Genomic DNA, 14,303 nt, shown 5'->3' on the forward strand with positions numbered 1-14,303 from the left:
GCTGGTCGAGGGGCAGGGCCCAGGTCCCATCTTCAACACCACCCTTTGGGTGGTCCCTGCCCTCAGAGCAGACATTCCTTCCCCAGGCCCAGGAAAAAGGCCCTTGCAACGTGGCCCAAGCTGACCTCGCCAGCCCCACCCCCACAGGGCCTTCCTCAGACCCGTCCGCCCTACGGGGTCTCAGAACTTGCCAGCACTCACTACCCCATAAGGGTGTCCACTGTGCTTGTCTGCTTGCTTCCTGACCCTTCTCTGCTAGGAGAGCACTGTGGGCAGAGTGTGTGCCTGGCACAGGACGGTTGCGCCCAGCTTTGTGCAGGGAGAGCCCCGCCGCCCAGCGCCAGGTACCCTCCTAGCCTTGTGACAGGTCCCTGCCTGGGTTGAGTTGGAAGGGGCGGAGGGGCCCTCAGCAGAGACAGAGAAGGGCCCAGGGTGTGGCTGCAATGGCACAACGTGGAAGGGAGAACTGCTTTTGCGTAAGGATTCACCCCGAGTTCCTTGAACTGCCACACCGTCCAGGGCAGGGCGGGACGCCATAGGAACCCCAGCTCCACTGGCCTGGTGAGGGCAGGTCTGAGGATGAGCAGGGCGCTCCCTGTTACAGACTAAATGTTGAGTCCCTCTCAAATCCTATGCTGAGGCCCTACCCCAGTGGCATGGTGTTTGGAGGGGGACTTTTGGGAGGTGATAGGGGTTAGACAAGGGCAAGAGCGTGGGTCCCATGACAAAATTAGTGCCCGTACAGAGGAGACTCCAGAGCTCTGTGTGCTCCACCACGTGAGGACACAGCAAGAAGGCGGCCGTCTGCAGCCTGGAAGAGGAACTCATCGACCACGTCACCACCCTGCCCTCAGCCTTCCAGCCTCCAGAACTGCAAGGAATAAACGCCCGCTGTCTAAGCCACCCAGGCTGTAGTGGTGTACTATGGCGGCCCGAGCTGCCCGACACTGCAAGGACCAGAGGCGGCGGCAGCCAGAGCAGGGCTGTAGCTGGCCGCCAGAGGGGGCTGTGCAGATTGCACCTGCTCCTTAGGGAGACTCATGGAATCCCAGGTGTTCACGGGGCGAGGGGGATGTGGGAACCACGGCCACTCACAAGGGGACGCCGCCCATCCTCAGGCTGAATTCCTCTTTAATGAGACGTTGCTTTGGAGAAGCGTTTCAGAGCCTTCAAAATCACAACCCAAACCTCGTCAAACCACCCAGAGATTACTTAAGATTTACCTCACAGACACAAAAATAAAATAAAATAAGGCAGCCCAGCGAGAGGCAGCCCCTGTGACAGCACCATTTGTAGTCAGGATGGAACAGCCTCTAGACTCATCTGCTTAAGCACAGCGGCTTCTGTTTATTTCACTCTTGCACGTCAAATGAATTCGGAAAGAGAAAAAAGTGACAGGCCATTTAGGGATATAAGTCACATTTCAACTTCAGTTCAGATTAATGAACTTGCTAGAAGCCAGCGAGGGCACAGGCAAACCCACACATCTCAGAACAAAAACACTAAATCCTCTTTCAGGAGCCTCAGCCCTGGGGAGTGCTCTGCAGAACCCTCTGCCGCCCCCCGGTTACCCCGGGCCTGCATGGACCCCTGAGCCCCAGGGCCAGTTCTGGGTAGCAGTGGTGTGGAGTCCTTGGGGCCAAGCTGGGCCTCCCATGGGCTCTGGACCTGGGCCCTGGACCTGACCTACATGCAGCCTCCAGAGCCATCAGCCGCTGCCCCCACGCCCGGAGCCAGGCGCCTGATAGCCAGGTATAGCACAGACAGGGCGCCATGGACACCACCACCACACAGGTGAGAGTCCTTCCCAAGAGGGGCCCGCTGTCCCCCCAACCCTGTGTCCCTTCTGCCCCGGCCTCCACAGACACTCACCTGGCCAGGACAGCAGCCACCTCATCTGCCCACAGCTCTCAATGGGCGGGACCATCCCCAAAGACCCTGGCTGGCAGTGCCCACAGGGTCCAGGAGCTGGTGCCCAGCAGCTTCCCACCTTCTGTCTGCCCCAACTCAGATGAGCACTGAGCAGGTGACAGAACCCGATGGGCTAACTGACCTACTTCCAGCTGACCCTCCTCTCAGATATTTCTGGAGTCAGGGTCTCACCACAGGTACCTCCCTCCATCTCCAGGCCACACAGAGCTGGTGGTGGAAGGGGACATCAGGATCCCCTACTGTGAATGTGGGCCGTCATGTGGCCTCTCAGCTTCCCATGTGTTGGGCCAAAACTGACATGAGGCTGAGAGTAGGCTTCTACCCAAATCAGGAGAGAGAGAGAGCAAAGCTACCTTGTGAGGAAGAAGTGCACCCTGGCACCCGGACAGCAGCTAATGGGGGGCCACACTGCCACACATCTTAGGCCACAGTGCTGCGAGCGGGCTTCCAGAGAGACAAACAGGCCAAGGAGCCTGCCCCCTCCACCCTCTCTCTCCCCAGATGTCAGGGATCAGCCTGGGGACGTCGGCCTCCCACCCTCTAGCAGAGCATGGAGGGTAAAGGAGAGCTTGCTGCTTCCCCCAGCCCGAGGCTGAGTGGGGAACAGAGTGGGGTGTGGGCATTTTAGAGCGTTCAAAGGTGACACGCCTTTCCCGAGGGGCGCCAGCTCCGTGGTGAGAGTGGGAAAGATGAGGGGCCCTGACATAGGGTAAGGGCTACAATCAGCGGTGGAGGGGTTGCCCATCCCCACGCTGGGCAGGGCCCTGTCCCATCCCTCTTGGGACAGGGGTGGCAGTGGACCTGTTGCATCTGAAGTGTTTCTAAAATTAGGCCCCACCCAGTGCAGGACTGAGTGTGGCGACCTCACCACAGCTACGAGGGAGTGCATCATCCCTTGGTCCAAGAAGGGCCAAGGGCACTGGCCATTAGGTGCAGGACTGAGCTGAGCCCAGGTTCCGACCTGGCCCCTTCTTGGGATGCCTGGCTGCTCCAGGCTGTTCTCCAGGCAGCAGTCCCGTGGGCCTGTGAGGCCCCACCCAGACCCCTGCGGCCTTCTCGCTTTCCAGGGTCTCATACTTTGCGCCACCTGCTTGCCAGGGATCACCGGCTCCCCCAGGATGGCAGTCCCCCCAACACACCCACCTTACTCGCTGCAGTGACCATGTCATCATTCAGAGTGAGTATCTGCAGGAGGGTGGGGTCCAAGGCTACCCCATGCCTGCCTCATCTCCTGCCTGTGTCTACCAGCCCCAACTCTGCCCACTGAGATTTCTAGGACTGCTGGGGTCTGCCTGCTGGCCCCTCCAGGGCTGTCCTCCCTCTGAGGAGGGTCCAGATCCAGAGGCCCAAGAAGGGCCCTCAGTCCCCAGGCTCAGGCTGGCTGCCTGGCAGGACAGCCCTGCTTTCTCACCACTGCAGCAGCCCTTAGCCCACCTTGGCCTGGGTCCAGCTGCCAGCCCAACCCCTCCTTCTGCCCAGGGAGAGCTGAGGAACCCACAGCTGTATAGGGCAGAGGTCAAGGTCGCAGCCAAAGTCACTTGGCCACAAAGCTTCCTTGGGGCCTGATGACTACAGGCAGAGAGCCCCAGGCTCTGATGAAGATGAAGGCGGCAGGTGGGTGGGCACCAGACTGGCCGCCAGCCCTGGAGACGGGAGCAGGTGTGCACAGCCGACAGCGGGCAGGATAGGCGGTAGGCGGCCCCTCTGCTGAGAAGGCAGCCCCGCCAGGGCACAAGTGACCTTAGGCCAAGGAAGCCCAGCCCACTGACAGCCCCATTTCTCAGGGCCTCCTGAGCCACCCAGCCCTCGGTACCCGCCCTCCCTTACCCCACCCCACAGGCCCAAGTCCAGGGGCCAGGCCCCCCAAAGGTCTACAGCTCTGTGTTCAGGGTATGTCCCGGACACTTGTGGTGAGGCAGTCAGGGCAGAGGGAGGACCCAGTGAGCACAGCCCCCAGACAAGCTCAGTTAACGCATGGCCATCCTAGGGGTGGGTTCAACAGTGCTCCCATGCACAGGGAGGGCACTGAGGCCTGGGGCACCCAGGAACCTGCCCTCAGAGCCCTCACCACTGAGCACACGAGCCAGTGATGTGGGACCTGAGCCATCTGGGGCTGGGCGTGGCCCTAGGCGGGAGTGCACAGAGCCATCTTGGGGCAGCACCCTCCCTGTCACCACCAACCCAGCCCAAAGTTAGGCCCCCGTGCCAGGGCGCCACAGCCCTCCCCATGCAGCCCTCCCTGCACAGCAGCTGGGCACCACCTTCGCTGGGACAGGCAGCTTTGAGGAAGCAGTGGCTGTGCCGGGCTGGCAGCTGGGTCTGGGTCTGTCCACTGCCAGCACGGCTGACGGCACCCACCCTGTCCACCTAACCTGAGGCTGGACCTGGCACACCCACCCACACGGCAACAGATGTTCTCTCAGCCCCCATCTGCTCCTCCTCTCCCGAGCTGAGGCAAGGGCACGTTCCCTGCCCCTCGGCTGTCTCGGCTGCTCTCTGCCTAATGGGCTCGACACTCTGGCTGAAGGTGCAAGGTGGCTCGGGGCACTTCCGGGGCCTCCCTCCTCCAGGAGACCTACCCCACCAGGCCTGGCACCCATTTCTGCTCAGTGACCCCATCAGGGCCCAACACACTGAGCACCAGCTCAGCTGAACCCAAACCTGAGGCCTCCTTGGCACTCAGAGGCTGGCAGGGATAGGTGTGCTCCTGTTGCCCTCAGGGAAGTCATCTCCAGCCCCCAGTTGGGCCCCCTGGGAGAGGTGAAGCCCGGCCAGGGCTGCCAACGTAGGGTTGGAATGCCGACTGCAGGAGGGGGAGGCAGGAGCAAGAATCAATAAATCTGAACCTCATTCACGATGATCTGGGGCTCTTATTAAGTAAATTAATTTAAGTTAATTTAGCTCGATCATGACTCCCGATCACAGTGATTTAGTGAGGGGGAAATTGCATTAGGAAAGGCCATGCTCACCAGATAGGAGAACGGAAGAAAATTAGACCCACTTAGCACTGTGAATTAATATGGAAATAGCAGGTGTAAATTTAACCTTATCGAGAGAGTGAAAATTATCTTCATAAATTTGTAGAAATAGCCCCCAAGATGCTTATAAATCTATTTAAAACAAAAATATTACAAAAAGTGCAGTAAAATTAATTTAAAATATACTTCCAGCTATTGCCTCCAGAAAGTCGACGGCAGGGCCAAGTTTAGCGCAGCCTAGCGGGTGAGGGAGGAGGGCAGCAGGTGCCGCTGACAGCCTGGTCAGGCTGACTGCCTGGCACATTCCCACGGCACCTCCTCTCTCCACGGCCCCAGAGCAGGCAGCCACTGTCCAGAGGGTGGTGGGGCCCATGGAGGGCTGGCAAGATGGCCTCTGCCAGGGACTATAGCTGCTCTGCCCTGTGGTCCAGCCCCTTGGGGCACAATGGCCTCTGTCCCACAGCTTCTAGCTTGAGGTCATGTGCCCTGAAGTGTCCACTGTGCCCACCTGGAAGCCCACACTGGACCAAGGGGCTCCCACACTGCTCCCCCAGAAGGCAGGCTCCCAGATGCGGGCTGGAGCACAGAACGGGGTCTGCCACGGCCCAATTCCCAGCTCCCCACTAGGGCTGCCACCCCTTCCCCCGCCTCCTAGAAGGGAGGCCCACACTGGGCCTCCTGAGGCCTCGGGCTGAGCAGCCTCACAAGAGAGGGGCCCCCAACTTCCATCCTCCTAACACACCCCAACTGCTGCAGACCTTCCTGCTTCGGGGCCCGGGGCACCCAGAAAAGAAGGTGGAGCTCCCCTACCCTGCACGTTCTCAGCCAGAAGCAGCCTAGAACTAACAAGGCCCCAGAGCTCGGGGTGCAGGCCAGACCCGTGTGCAGGCAGCATGGGGAGGGCTGCAGCCTCCCTACTGCTCTTCACAATCAACATACTGATGGCAAGATGGGCCCACAGGCTTCCAGAAAGGGCTGCTCAGGGCCCAGCTTCTCTTACCAGAATTTTCTCCCTGAGGGATGCCCAGGCACAGCTCAGGGTATGGACCCAACTGTCCGGGCAGCAGCTGTTCCCACAGTCGTCCCCCACCAGCTAACAACTTGCTTATGACAGGGAGAGCATGTGTGTCTGCGTGTGCGTGTGGCACACACAGACTGGCCATATATGTGGTACAGGAACTGCTAAACAAAAACTAGCCTATTCTCCAGCTAACCAACTACGGACCAAGCACTTGCATGTGGCTAGCCGGGCCCCAGGCCTGTGGGAGCCTAGACAAGGGCCTCCTACCTGGAGAGGGAGAGCCGCCGTGCCCGCCAAGAGGGCAGGGACAGGGGGGCTTGGGGGGCGTTGAGAGGAGAGACGGAGGTCTTCTTGACGATGCGGTAGCGGGTCTTGATCACTCTGCTGGTGGGCGGGGTCCGCAGGGTGTGCGCGCTGGATGCTGCAGAGAAAATCCAGATGTAGGCAGTCAGTGGAGGTCAGTGGGGACTCCTATTAGCACCGGCTCCAGTCCCTACACCAGCACATGCACATCCCCAGAGAGGCCACCAGCCCGGGGCTCCAGGAGCCAGCCAGCGTGGCCTCCAGAAGAGCTGGGCACAGGCCTGGAGTTCCAAGACGAAGGGCACCGGGGATGCTAAGTGACCAGCAGAGTGAGCAGGAGCTGAGCTTCCCGGGGCCAGCTGATGGGCGATATCACAGGTCAGTGCCCCCCAGCGAGTAGTGCCGATGCCCCCAGAATTGGAGCCAGCCCCAACTCCCCAGAGCTCCTGGTGGGCAGTGAGGAGGGGCCCATGGGTGGGTCCAGGAGGCTGGGGGTGCAGAGCGCTCCCTGACTCTGCAGGCACCCCCCATCGCATGGCCATGCAGATTTGAGTACTTAATCACCTCTGTTTTCATAGCATTGTGCAGGGTGACACCATGCTCTCCTTCTTGCTGAGTGTCTCACGCAATTAGTAGGATCTGTTTTGCCCGAGTTCCCTTCCACTTGATGGCTGGCAATTTCTCCATAGCTTCAAGGAAGGCATCTAATTGCCCGACTTTCATAATATACAGCTCTAACTGCCCAGATAATTAAAGCCAATGCAGCACTGGAACATAGGCTCTGGGCCTCTCATGACTGACCCAGCAGCTGGAAGCCCCCTGGGAAAGCTCCCCTCCCCACCCAGGCTGCCAGCGACCCAGACTCCCCACAGGCTCCTCCTTGTGGTCCCACCCAACCTACCTGCATGGCGCCTGTGGGCTCTGCTCAGAAGAGGGCCTGCCAGCAGCGACCCCAGCAGCAGGGGGCTTCTCAGGGTTCCCACCCACAGAGATACCTAAACCAAGAACTGATCATGATGCCCAGAGCTGGGCAGCATGTGGGGGAGGGTGGGCAGAGACGAGGGGTTGTGTGTGTCAGGCGAGGCTACCAGGAAAAGGCACAGGTGCTAGCACAACCGGAGCTTCAGCAGGAGAGCAGACCCGGGACCCCTGGGCAAGAATGGGCTGACCCTCAGCGGAAGGCCACCCGGGGTTCAGTATGGCCCAGGAGAGGGAGAAGGGCAGGCACAAGGTGACACCAGACCCACAGGTCCCCAAACTCCCGGATGCTCGGTGTCCTGGCTGTGGCCAGTCACCTCGCTCCCCGGATGGCACAGACCAGCACTCCATGACCTGCACCTGCTCCCCGAGGCCCCAAGGAAGCATCCTTCCAGGACCCACAAACCCCCGACCCAGACTGGGAACCTCCTCATTACCAGCCCACAAAGAGCTGTTACTAGTCCACGCACAGTAACTAAAATTTACCAAAAATCATCTTTCAGAGCCCTAAACCTAACAGACCTCCAGCCCACAGCCGAGCCCTCCCCAAATCAGCAGCTCGGCCCAGACGCCTCTTCTCAGACTTTCCCAGCCCACCAGAACCCACTGGTCCCAGGGGGGATGCCTGTCCAGGAGCAGGCAGGACAAGCCTGCCCGGCAGGAGCCACCAAGCCCACAGCCAGCAGAACCGGCACTGCGCTTCATTGTCCAGATTTTGGAAGAGCCCCACCCTCAGGGGTCCCCCCCCCCATCCTTTGGGTGCCGAAGACTTTACTGGGGCTCCCACCTATCCACACAGGAAGGCCAGGGCACAGTATGGCCTCAGAGCCCTCCTGAGAGCCCCCACACCAGAGGGTCTGTGCCTGCTGCCAGACTGAGGACATGCAGGCTCCGTGCACCTGCCTGGGGTCAGGGTGGACATGGGGCTGGTCAGCCCAGGGAGTGCTGGGAGTGGGGGACACCTGTGAAAGGCAGGGATCCACAGCAGCTGCCCACCAAGGGAGGCTACAGCATGTCCAGGCAACAGGTCAGGTCTCCTCCCTCTGTCTGTCTCTGTCTCTCTCCCTCTCCCTCCCTCCCAGGGCAGCACCTCCTGGCAGTCTGGGAGAAGAGGGAAGTTCAGCAAAACCATGGGGTGCCGTGGTATCACCCGGGATGCCCACTCTTGCTGAGTGACCAAAGGGGTGACTCTTTAGCCCTGGGCTCCCCACCCTTGGGACACAGAGAAGAATCTAGCATACAGTGGGCGTTGACAAGTAAACATTTGTTGAATTGAATTTTCAAGGTCTTACAAGCAAGGAGAAACCAACAAAAATCAATAATAGCTTGTTCCAACTAAGATCTCCAGAACACGAGAATTCCTTCCAGTCATCACCAAGCCCCAAGCTGACCTTACGGCCTCAGGAGCCTGTCCCAGGCTCCCCGCTCCCAGGGACCCTGTATCTGGACAGCCCACCTGCCTGCCCCCCCTCACCGGGGCCCGCCCATTCTGACCCCATCTGTGCCCTGCTCATAGGCCTCTGCAGCCTAGGTTCCTGCTCGGGGCACCGCTGTGCAGGGTGGGAAGGACAGCTGGGCCGTGCTGGGGCCGAGTCTCCCCCTCACCAAACTTGCCACCTCCATCCTGAGCACAGGGAGCCCCTGGGCCTGGGCTAGCCCCGCTCTATCACCCAGATGCACATAGCCTTCTCCTGTCCCCTCCCTGGTCTGGCAGATACCACCTCCTCCAGGAAGGCCCCAGCCCCAAGACTGGACTCTGCATTATAGGAGCTTTCTATAATTATATAATTACAGGAGCTTTCACACAGTGCCCAGGCTGAGCAAGTGCCTCTGGGCCTGGCCCTCACTTCTGCTTGTTAACAGGCACTGGTATTTATAACGCATTTCTGTGCAATGCAGGACTATTGCAAAGTCCAGTTTTTCATCAACTGACTGCAATTTACTTATTAGTGCCCAATTACCACTGTGAAGAAAACACAAAGCAATAAAGCGGACCTCCCTTTTTTTCTCAAATGATACATACATATATTTTTTGTGAGCAAGATTGTCCCTAAGCTAACATCCATTGCCAACCTTCCTCTTTTTGCTTGAGGAAGATTGTCCCTGAGCTAACATCCATTGCCAATCTTCCTCCTTTTGCTTGAGGAAGATTGTTGCTGAGCTAACATCTGTGCCAGTCTTCCTCTATTTTATGTGGGATGCTGCCACAGCATGGCTTGACAAGTGATGCTAGGTCTGTGCCCAGGATCCGGAACCTGCAAACCCTGGGCCACCAAAGTGGAGCGCACGAACTCAACCACTACACCACCAGGCTGGCCCCAAGAAGACCCCCTTTTAATTTAGGCTGGCCTCCTGTCACTTCCCACACATCATCTCCTGTTAGACTCCAGACCCGGAGGTCCTGAGAGGCAGAGGGAGGGCATACCAGCCCACAGCCAATCCCCCCCCAGATCACTCTTGGTCCCTATATGCAGCTCACACACGGGCGGTAAAAGTGCTCCTGACAGTGATCCTGGAGAGAACCATCTAGGCTCCTGTGCCCAGGCACAGAGAGCTCAGCAGGGTGGACAGACAGGTGGTGTGGCCCCAAGAGCCAGCAGGAGTGTGGCCTCCTAAGACCATCCGTGGCACATGGAGACCAGAGTTGGGGTAGGAGGGAGGAGGGCCCCTCCCCAGGCCTCGCTCTGGGTGCAAAGGCAGAGCGGCAGGGTGGGGAGGCCCGGAGGCACCGCTGCCTCTTCCCGAGAGGCATGGGTGCCCAGACTTCACCTCCGTCCTGCAGTGCTGGGAGGGCTGCCCCAGTGGCGGCCCCGCCAGGCAGCCCTCTCTCCCATTCCTCCTGGCTGGCTGAGGGTTTGTGTGGATAATCATGTTATTTAGATAGGATGTTGGTTTAATTCCCTTCATTACAGACTCCCAGGGTTGTAATTTTTTCTCCGCATGATGTGTTCCCCATGGCACATTTCACTCAAATCAAACCCTTCGCGCCTCTACTGCCAACGATGCCCGGGCGCCGCGTTATCAGGCCCACACACACAGCCCTCTCCGCCCTGCTGTGCAGAGGTCACTTCTAATGACTAATCGATCTCATTAGCTTTCCTAATTAAAAACTTTACTACCGCAGTGGAAGACAAACTACAAAAAAACTGCTGGCGTCATATTTGAATGGGATATGAGCCCATCTATCAGCAGGGCCCTGGCTCCTGCACACAGCGCTGGCCCGGGGGCTGGGGCTGCCCGCCTCTCCTCACGCCCACGCTCGCTGGCTGTGGACAGGGTCGGGGAGCCTGGAGTGCACACGGAGCCTTCCTGTGCACCCAGCCTGGTGCCACATGCACAGGCGCGCTGTCGGGGAGGGAGGCCCCGAGAGGCCAGGAGTGGCTGTGGGGTGGCAGAGCCCAGGTGGTCTGCCTCCTACCCCAGCACGTGGTGTACTCCGCGCCCCAGTTGCAGAAGCAGGGAGCATGCCAGCCCCTCTTAGGGCCTGTGCAACACTGGGTGGCCAGGTCCCCAGAGTACTTGGTGGACGGCAGAGAAGCAGAGGGCCGTGCCTGTCCCAGCGCTGTCTGCAGCAACTCCCACGCCTGGCCCCCCAGCCCCGCCTCCTCAGACAGCCACCACAGATGGCAGAGCCAATCAGACGGAGGTCACGCCCCCGCTCTTCTATTGCAGAGAGGGAGTTGAGAGGGAGTTCAGATTTTTATGGAACTTCAAAGGGAAATAACTAGGATGAAAATGAGTTGCTAATTTCACAATTGTTTAATGAATAAGGAGAAGATGAAACGAGAACTACTACTCTGTGCAAAGAACTCCCTGAGGCCACCGACTAGGAGAGAGAAGGCTGCTCCCAAAACAAGCCTGCCGAGCCCGGGGGCCAAGCGAGCATCCCCAGGAGCCATGCAGCCATCAGTCCAGCTCCCAGCATGGTGACGGAAACAGGACAGGTTCTGTCAGGAAAGGCCCACGGTGGGGTGGGCAGTGAAGCGGACCTCACCCCATTGCCAAGGGTCAGGGACTGGAAGGCCTGCCATCCTGGACAAGCCCTGACCGTGCCCCAGGCCCTACGGCTTCCCACGCACCGGCCTCTGGGCCTCACCCGGCAACAGGCCACAGACAGGGGCACTGGGCCTCCAGAAACAGGCAGACTGAGCAACGGCTGAGGAAGCCACAAGAGGACGGTAGAACTGTCCGCAGCCAGGCTTCCCACAGCAGCCTCTGAGGGCCAGGCAGGCATGCGGCGACACCTGGGCACTGTTGGCGAAGGCACAGCCCAAGGGGACGGCCGCCTCGGCCCTTCCTCCCAGCCAAGGGGGAACAGCTGAGCAAAGGCCAGTGACAGCGCCTGAGCACAGAATTCGCTGGCAGGTGTGCCAGCAGGGAAGGACTGGGTAGAGCCTGTGGAGAGAGACTCCAAGCTGCCTGTCGGGCACCCCAGAAACCAAGCCACACTCCTCAAGGAGGGCACCAGGCCAGGCCTGCAGGCCCCGTGGTGAGGGAGCAGGTGGGGGCCAGCATAGGCACTTGACCTCTCAGGGCCACTGCAGTGTGGCCGGAGTGAGGGACCTCTCCGCCTGAGGGCAAGGAACCAGCCCAGCAGGGACTGAAGAGCAAGGGCCTCCTGCCGGTCCAGCCTTTCCCATCCTCAGTTTGGTATGATTCAACTTTCTCTGAATATTGCCTAATCTGCTTTTTATCAACAGCTACCTTGACACTTCTTCAATATCTCCGAACTGCCCACACCCTTCACCAGCTAAAGACAGCTCTAAACGGCCGCGTTGTGGCTCAGCCTTTTCAGAAGCCACATTGATTTCCACTCTTCTGCCCCATAAAACATTCTCCCTTCCGGCTCGGCTTAAGTCCCAGCTGGCCTGTCATCTAGCCTCAGCTGTCAGTGCCCCCCAGCACCTGCCTCCCCTCAAGCCAGCATGGCCCCAGACAACAGGTGGGCATCAGGGCCTCCACCTGACCAGGGCCAGTGGGCACTGCCAGCTGAGGCAACATTCACACACCCAAACTCACTCTTCCTGATTTCCAAGGTCCGAAAGGTCTTTTTTTCAGTCTTATTGCAGTTTTTGATGCGGTACCAACTCTAGACCTGCCCAGGACCTGGCCCTGGTGATCTCAGCCCTGGGAGAGGCCGTTTCGGCATAAGGCAGGCAAGAGGGGACAGAGTTGGGATGGGAACAAGCTGCAGGTCCGGGCCTGGCCCCCTCCCTGGCACAGATGCAGGACAGCACCTCCCAGTGGGGCTGCTGATGTCCCCCGGGTAATTAGGACAAAGAGGGCCTGGAGAGAAGGCAGGAGGAAGCTGCGAGTTGCAGGGGCGGGTGGCACGCCCATAGTTCCCAAGGGCCTGCCTGCAGCACCTCACCTCCGGCCCTCCCCTGCAAGGCCTCTTCCTCGGGCACTGTCCCTGACCATCCTGCAGCCTCAGGGGGCGAGCCCTGACGGCACTCCTGTTGGCACTCCTGTTCTCCCTCAAGAGCAGGCCTCTCAGATTAATTGCCTGGTTAGAGTTGTGACTACAATGGATGGTGCACATCAAGGGCAGGACCCACAGGAAGTGTCTCCCAGCAGAAACACTGCCAGCTTGGAAGGAGCAGGAGGGGCCTGGGTGGGGTCCAGGCAGAAGGAGCAGCATGGCCACAGGCCCCAGGACAGTGAGAAGCAGGGGAGACCTCTAGGCAGGCAGGCAGTGCCCTAGCTTCTCCTGGCAGAAGTGGGGAGGTGTGCTGGGGAGCTGCTGGGAACACAGGGAAGGGCTGGCCAGCACAGGGTCTCGGCCCGCCCATACTGTCTCAAGGCTGGCAGCAGGCTCACACCTGTGGCTGAGACCTCACCTTGCTCCCAGACTCTGCACCACTATAGGGACAAGGACAGAGATAGGCTGGGCTGAGCAGAATAGGCAGGTCCAGACAGCGCTTGGGGAGCAAGGAGCCTACAGGGCCTGAGCTGAGAAAGGGTCCCCAGAGAGCCAGTAGGAGGGACTCGGCCCAGGTGGGCCCCTCCAGGGCCTCACCTTCCCAGCCCATCTGACAAGAAAGCCAGCCCTGTGGCTGCTGTGGGTTCTGGGGGGTGGGTGCAGACGAGGTACGGGTCAGCCCAGAGGCTCCTGGTCTTCTCAGTGGTAGCAGGCGTCCACATGGGCCGCTCTCCCCGTGGCTGCAGGTGGGCTGCACACTGGACATGAAGCCATGTGCAGGAGCTGAACATACAGTGCCAGCAGCACGGGCTCCATCAGGCATCCTCTCCCAACGATGGCTGAGCCGCACTCCCGGACAAACGGGCACGGAAAGGTAAATGGAACAGAGAAGCCTGCAGCAGCTACTGTTGCTCTCGCATCTGAAACCTTGATGCACAACTGAGCTGTCCGCACAGGCCCAGGCCTGGCAGGACCGCAGTGCCCACTACTGGAGCCGGAGCAAATGCCACATCAGCAGGATGTTCTGTCTCCTGATGAAGGTGGCACAGGCAAAATCCCGCTCCCAGGGCAGGGGAAGCTCTGCCGGCAGGAGCACCTATGCCCTGTACCTTTGTAGCCCAGGGCTAGAGCCTGGAAAACCTCCTGGAAGGCACAGTGGCCCACAGTCTCTGATTACAGCTGCACCATACAGCCAGGCCTGATCTGTCCAAGATACACGTGCACAGACACGTGTGTGTGGACACACAACAATGCACACGCATGCTCACACAGGCAGGCACACATGCTGGCACAAAGGGACACATGCACGCGTACCATGTGGTCATTTACTGCTCACATGGCCTGGCTCCCAGGCCCCTGAGAATCTGCTGGGACGTTCATGCTGGCACCTCACCACCACGACCCCTAGGTCCTTCAGTTCTGTGCTGGGCCAGGTTGGACGCATCTAGATGCAGGGCTGGGGAGCCTAGATGCTCCCCCGTCCCCATACTGCTGGGGAATTAGCAGCTGGAATAAGATCCAGCCCTGGGACCTGTGGGGAAGGCACCCACGGCCCAGGTTCTGCTGACACTGGTGAGGCAGGGCTGTGCGGCCACTCCACTTGCCCCCCTTGGAGTAGGCAACAGGGTCTTGGCAGGAGGCTGAGGGACAACCTGGCCATCTCTCCTCA

The 14,303-nt window shown here is 59.6% G+C and overlaps 1 protein-coding gene across 5 annotated transcripts in view; it reads right to left on the bottom strand.

Moving 5' to 3' along the window:
- The window catches only part of ZC3H3 (zinc finger CCCH-type containing 3), a 98,359-nt gene that overhangs the window by 50,049 nt on the left and 34,007 nt on the right, over window positions 1-14,303 (bottom strand). For all 5 annotated transcript variants that reach the window (XM_070632122.1, XM_070632121.1, XM_070632123.1 and 2 more), the window contains exon 4: window positions 6,199-6,352. In XM_070632122.1, the coding sequence (XP_070488223.1) occupies window positions 6,199-6,352 (154 nt within the window). The remainder of the gene's footprint in view (window positions 1-6,198; window positions 6,353-14,303) is intronic.

Source organism: Equus przewalskii, chromosome 8 (genome assembly GCF_037783145.1).
Source record: "Equus przewalskii isolate Varuska chromosome 8, EquPr2, whole genome shotgun sequence".
Lineage (NCBI taxonomy): Eukaryota > Metazoa > Chordata > Mammalia > Perissodactyla > Equidae > Equus > Equus przewalskii.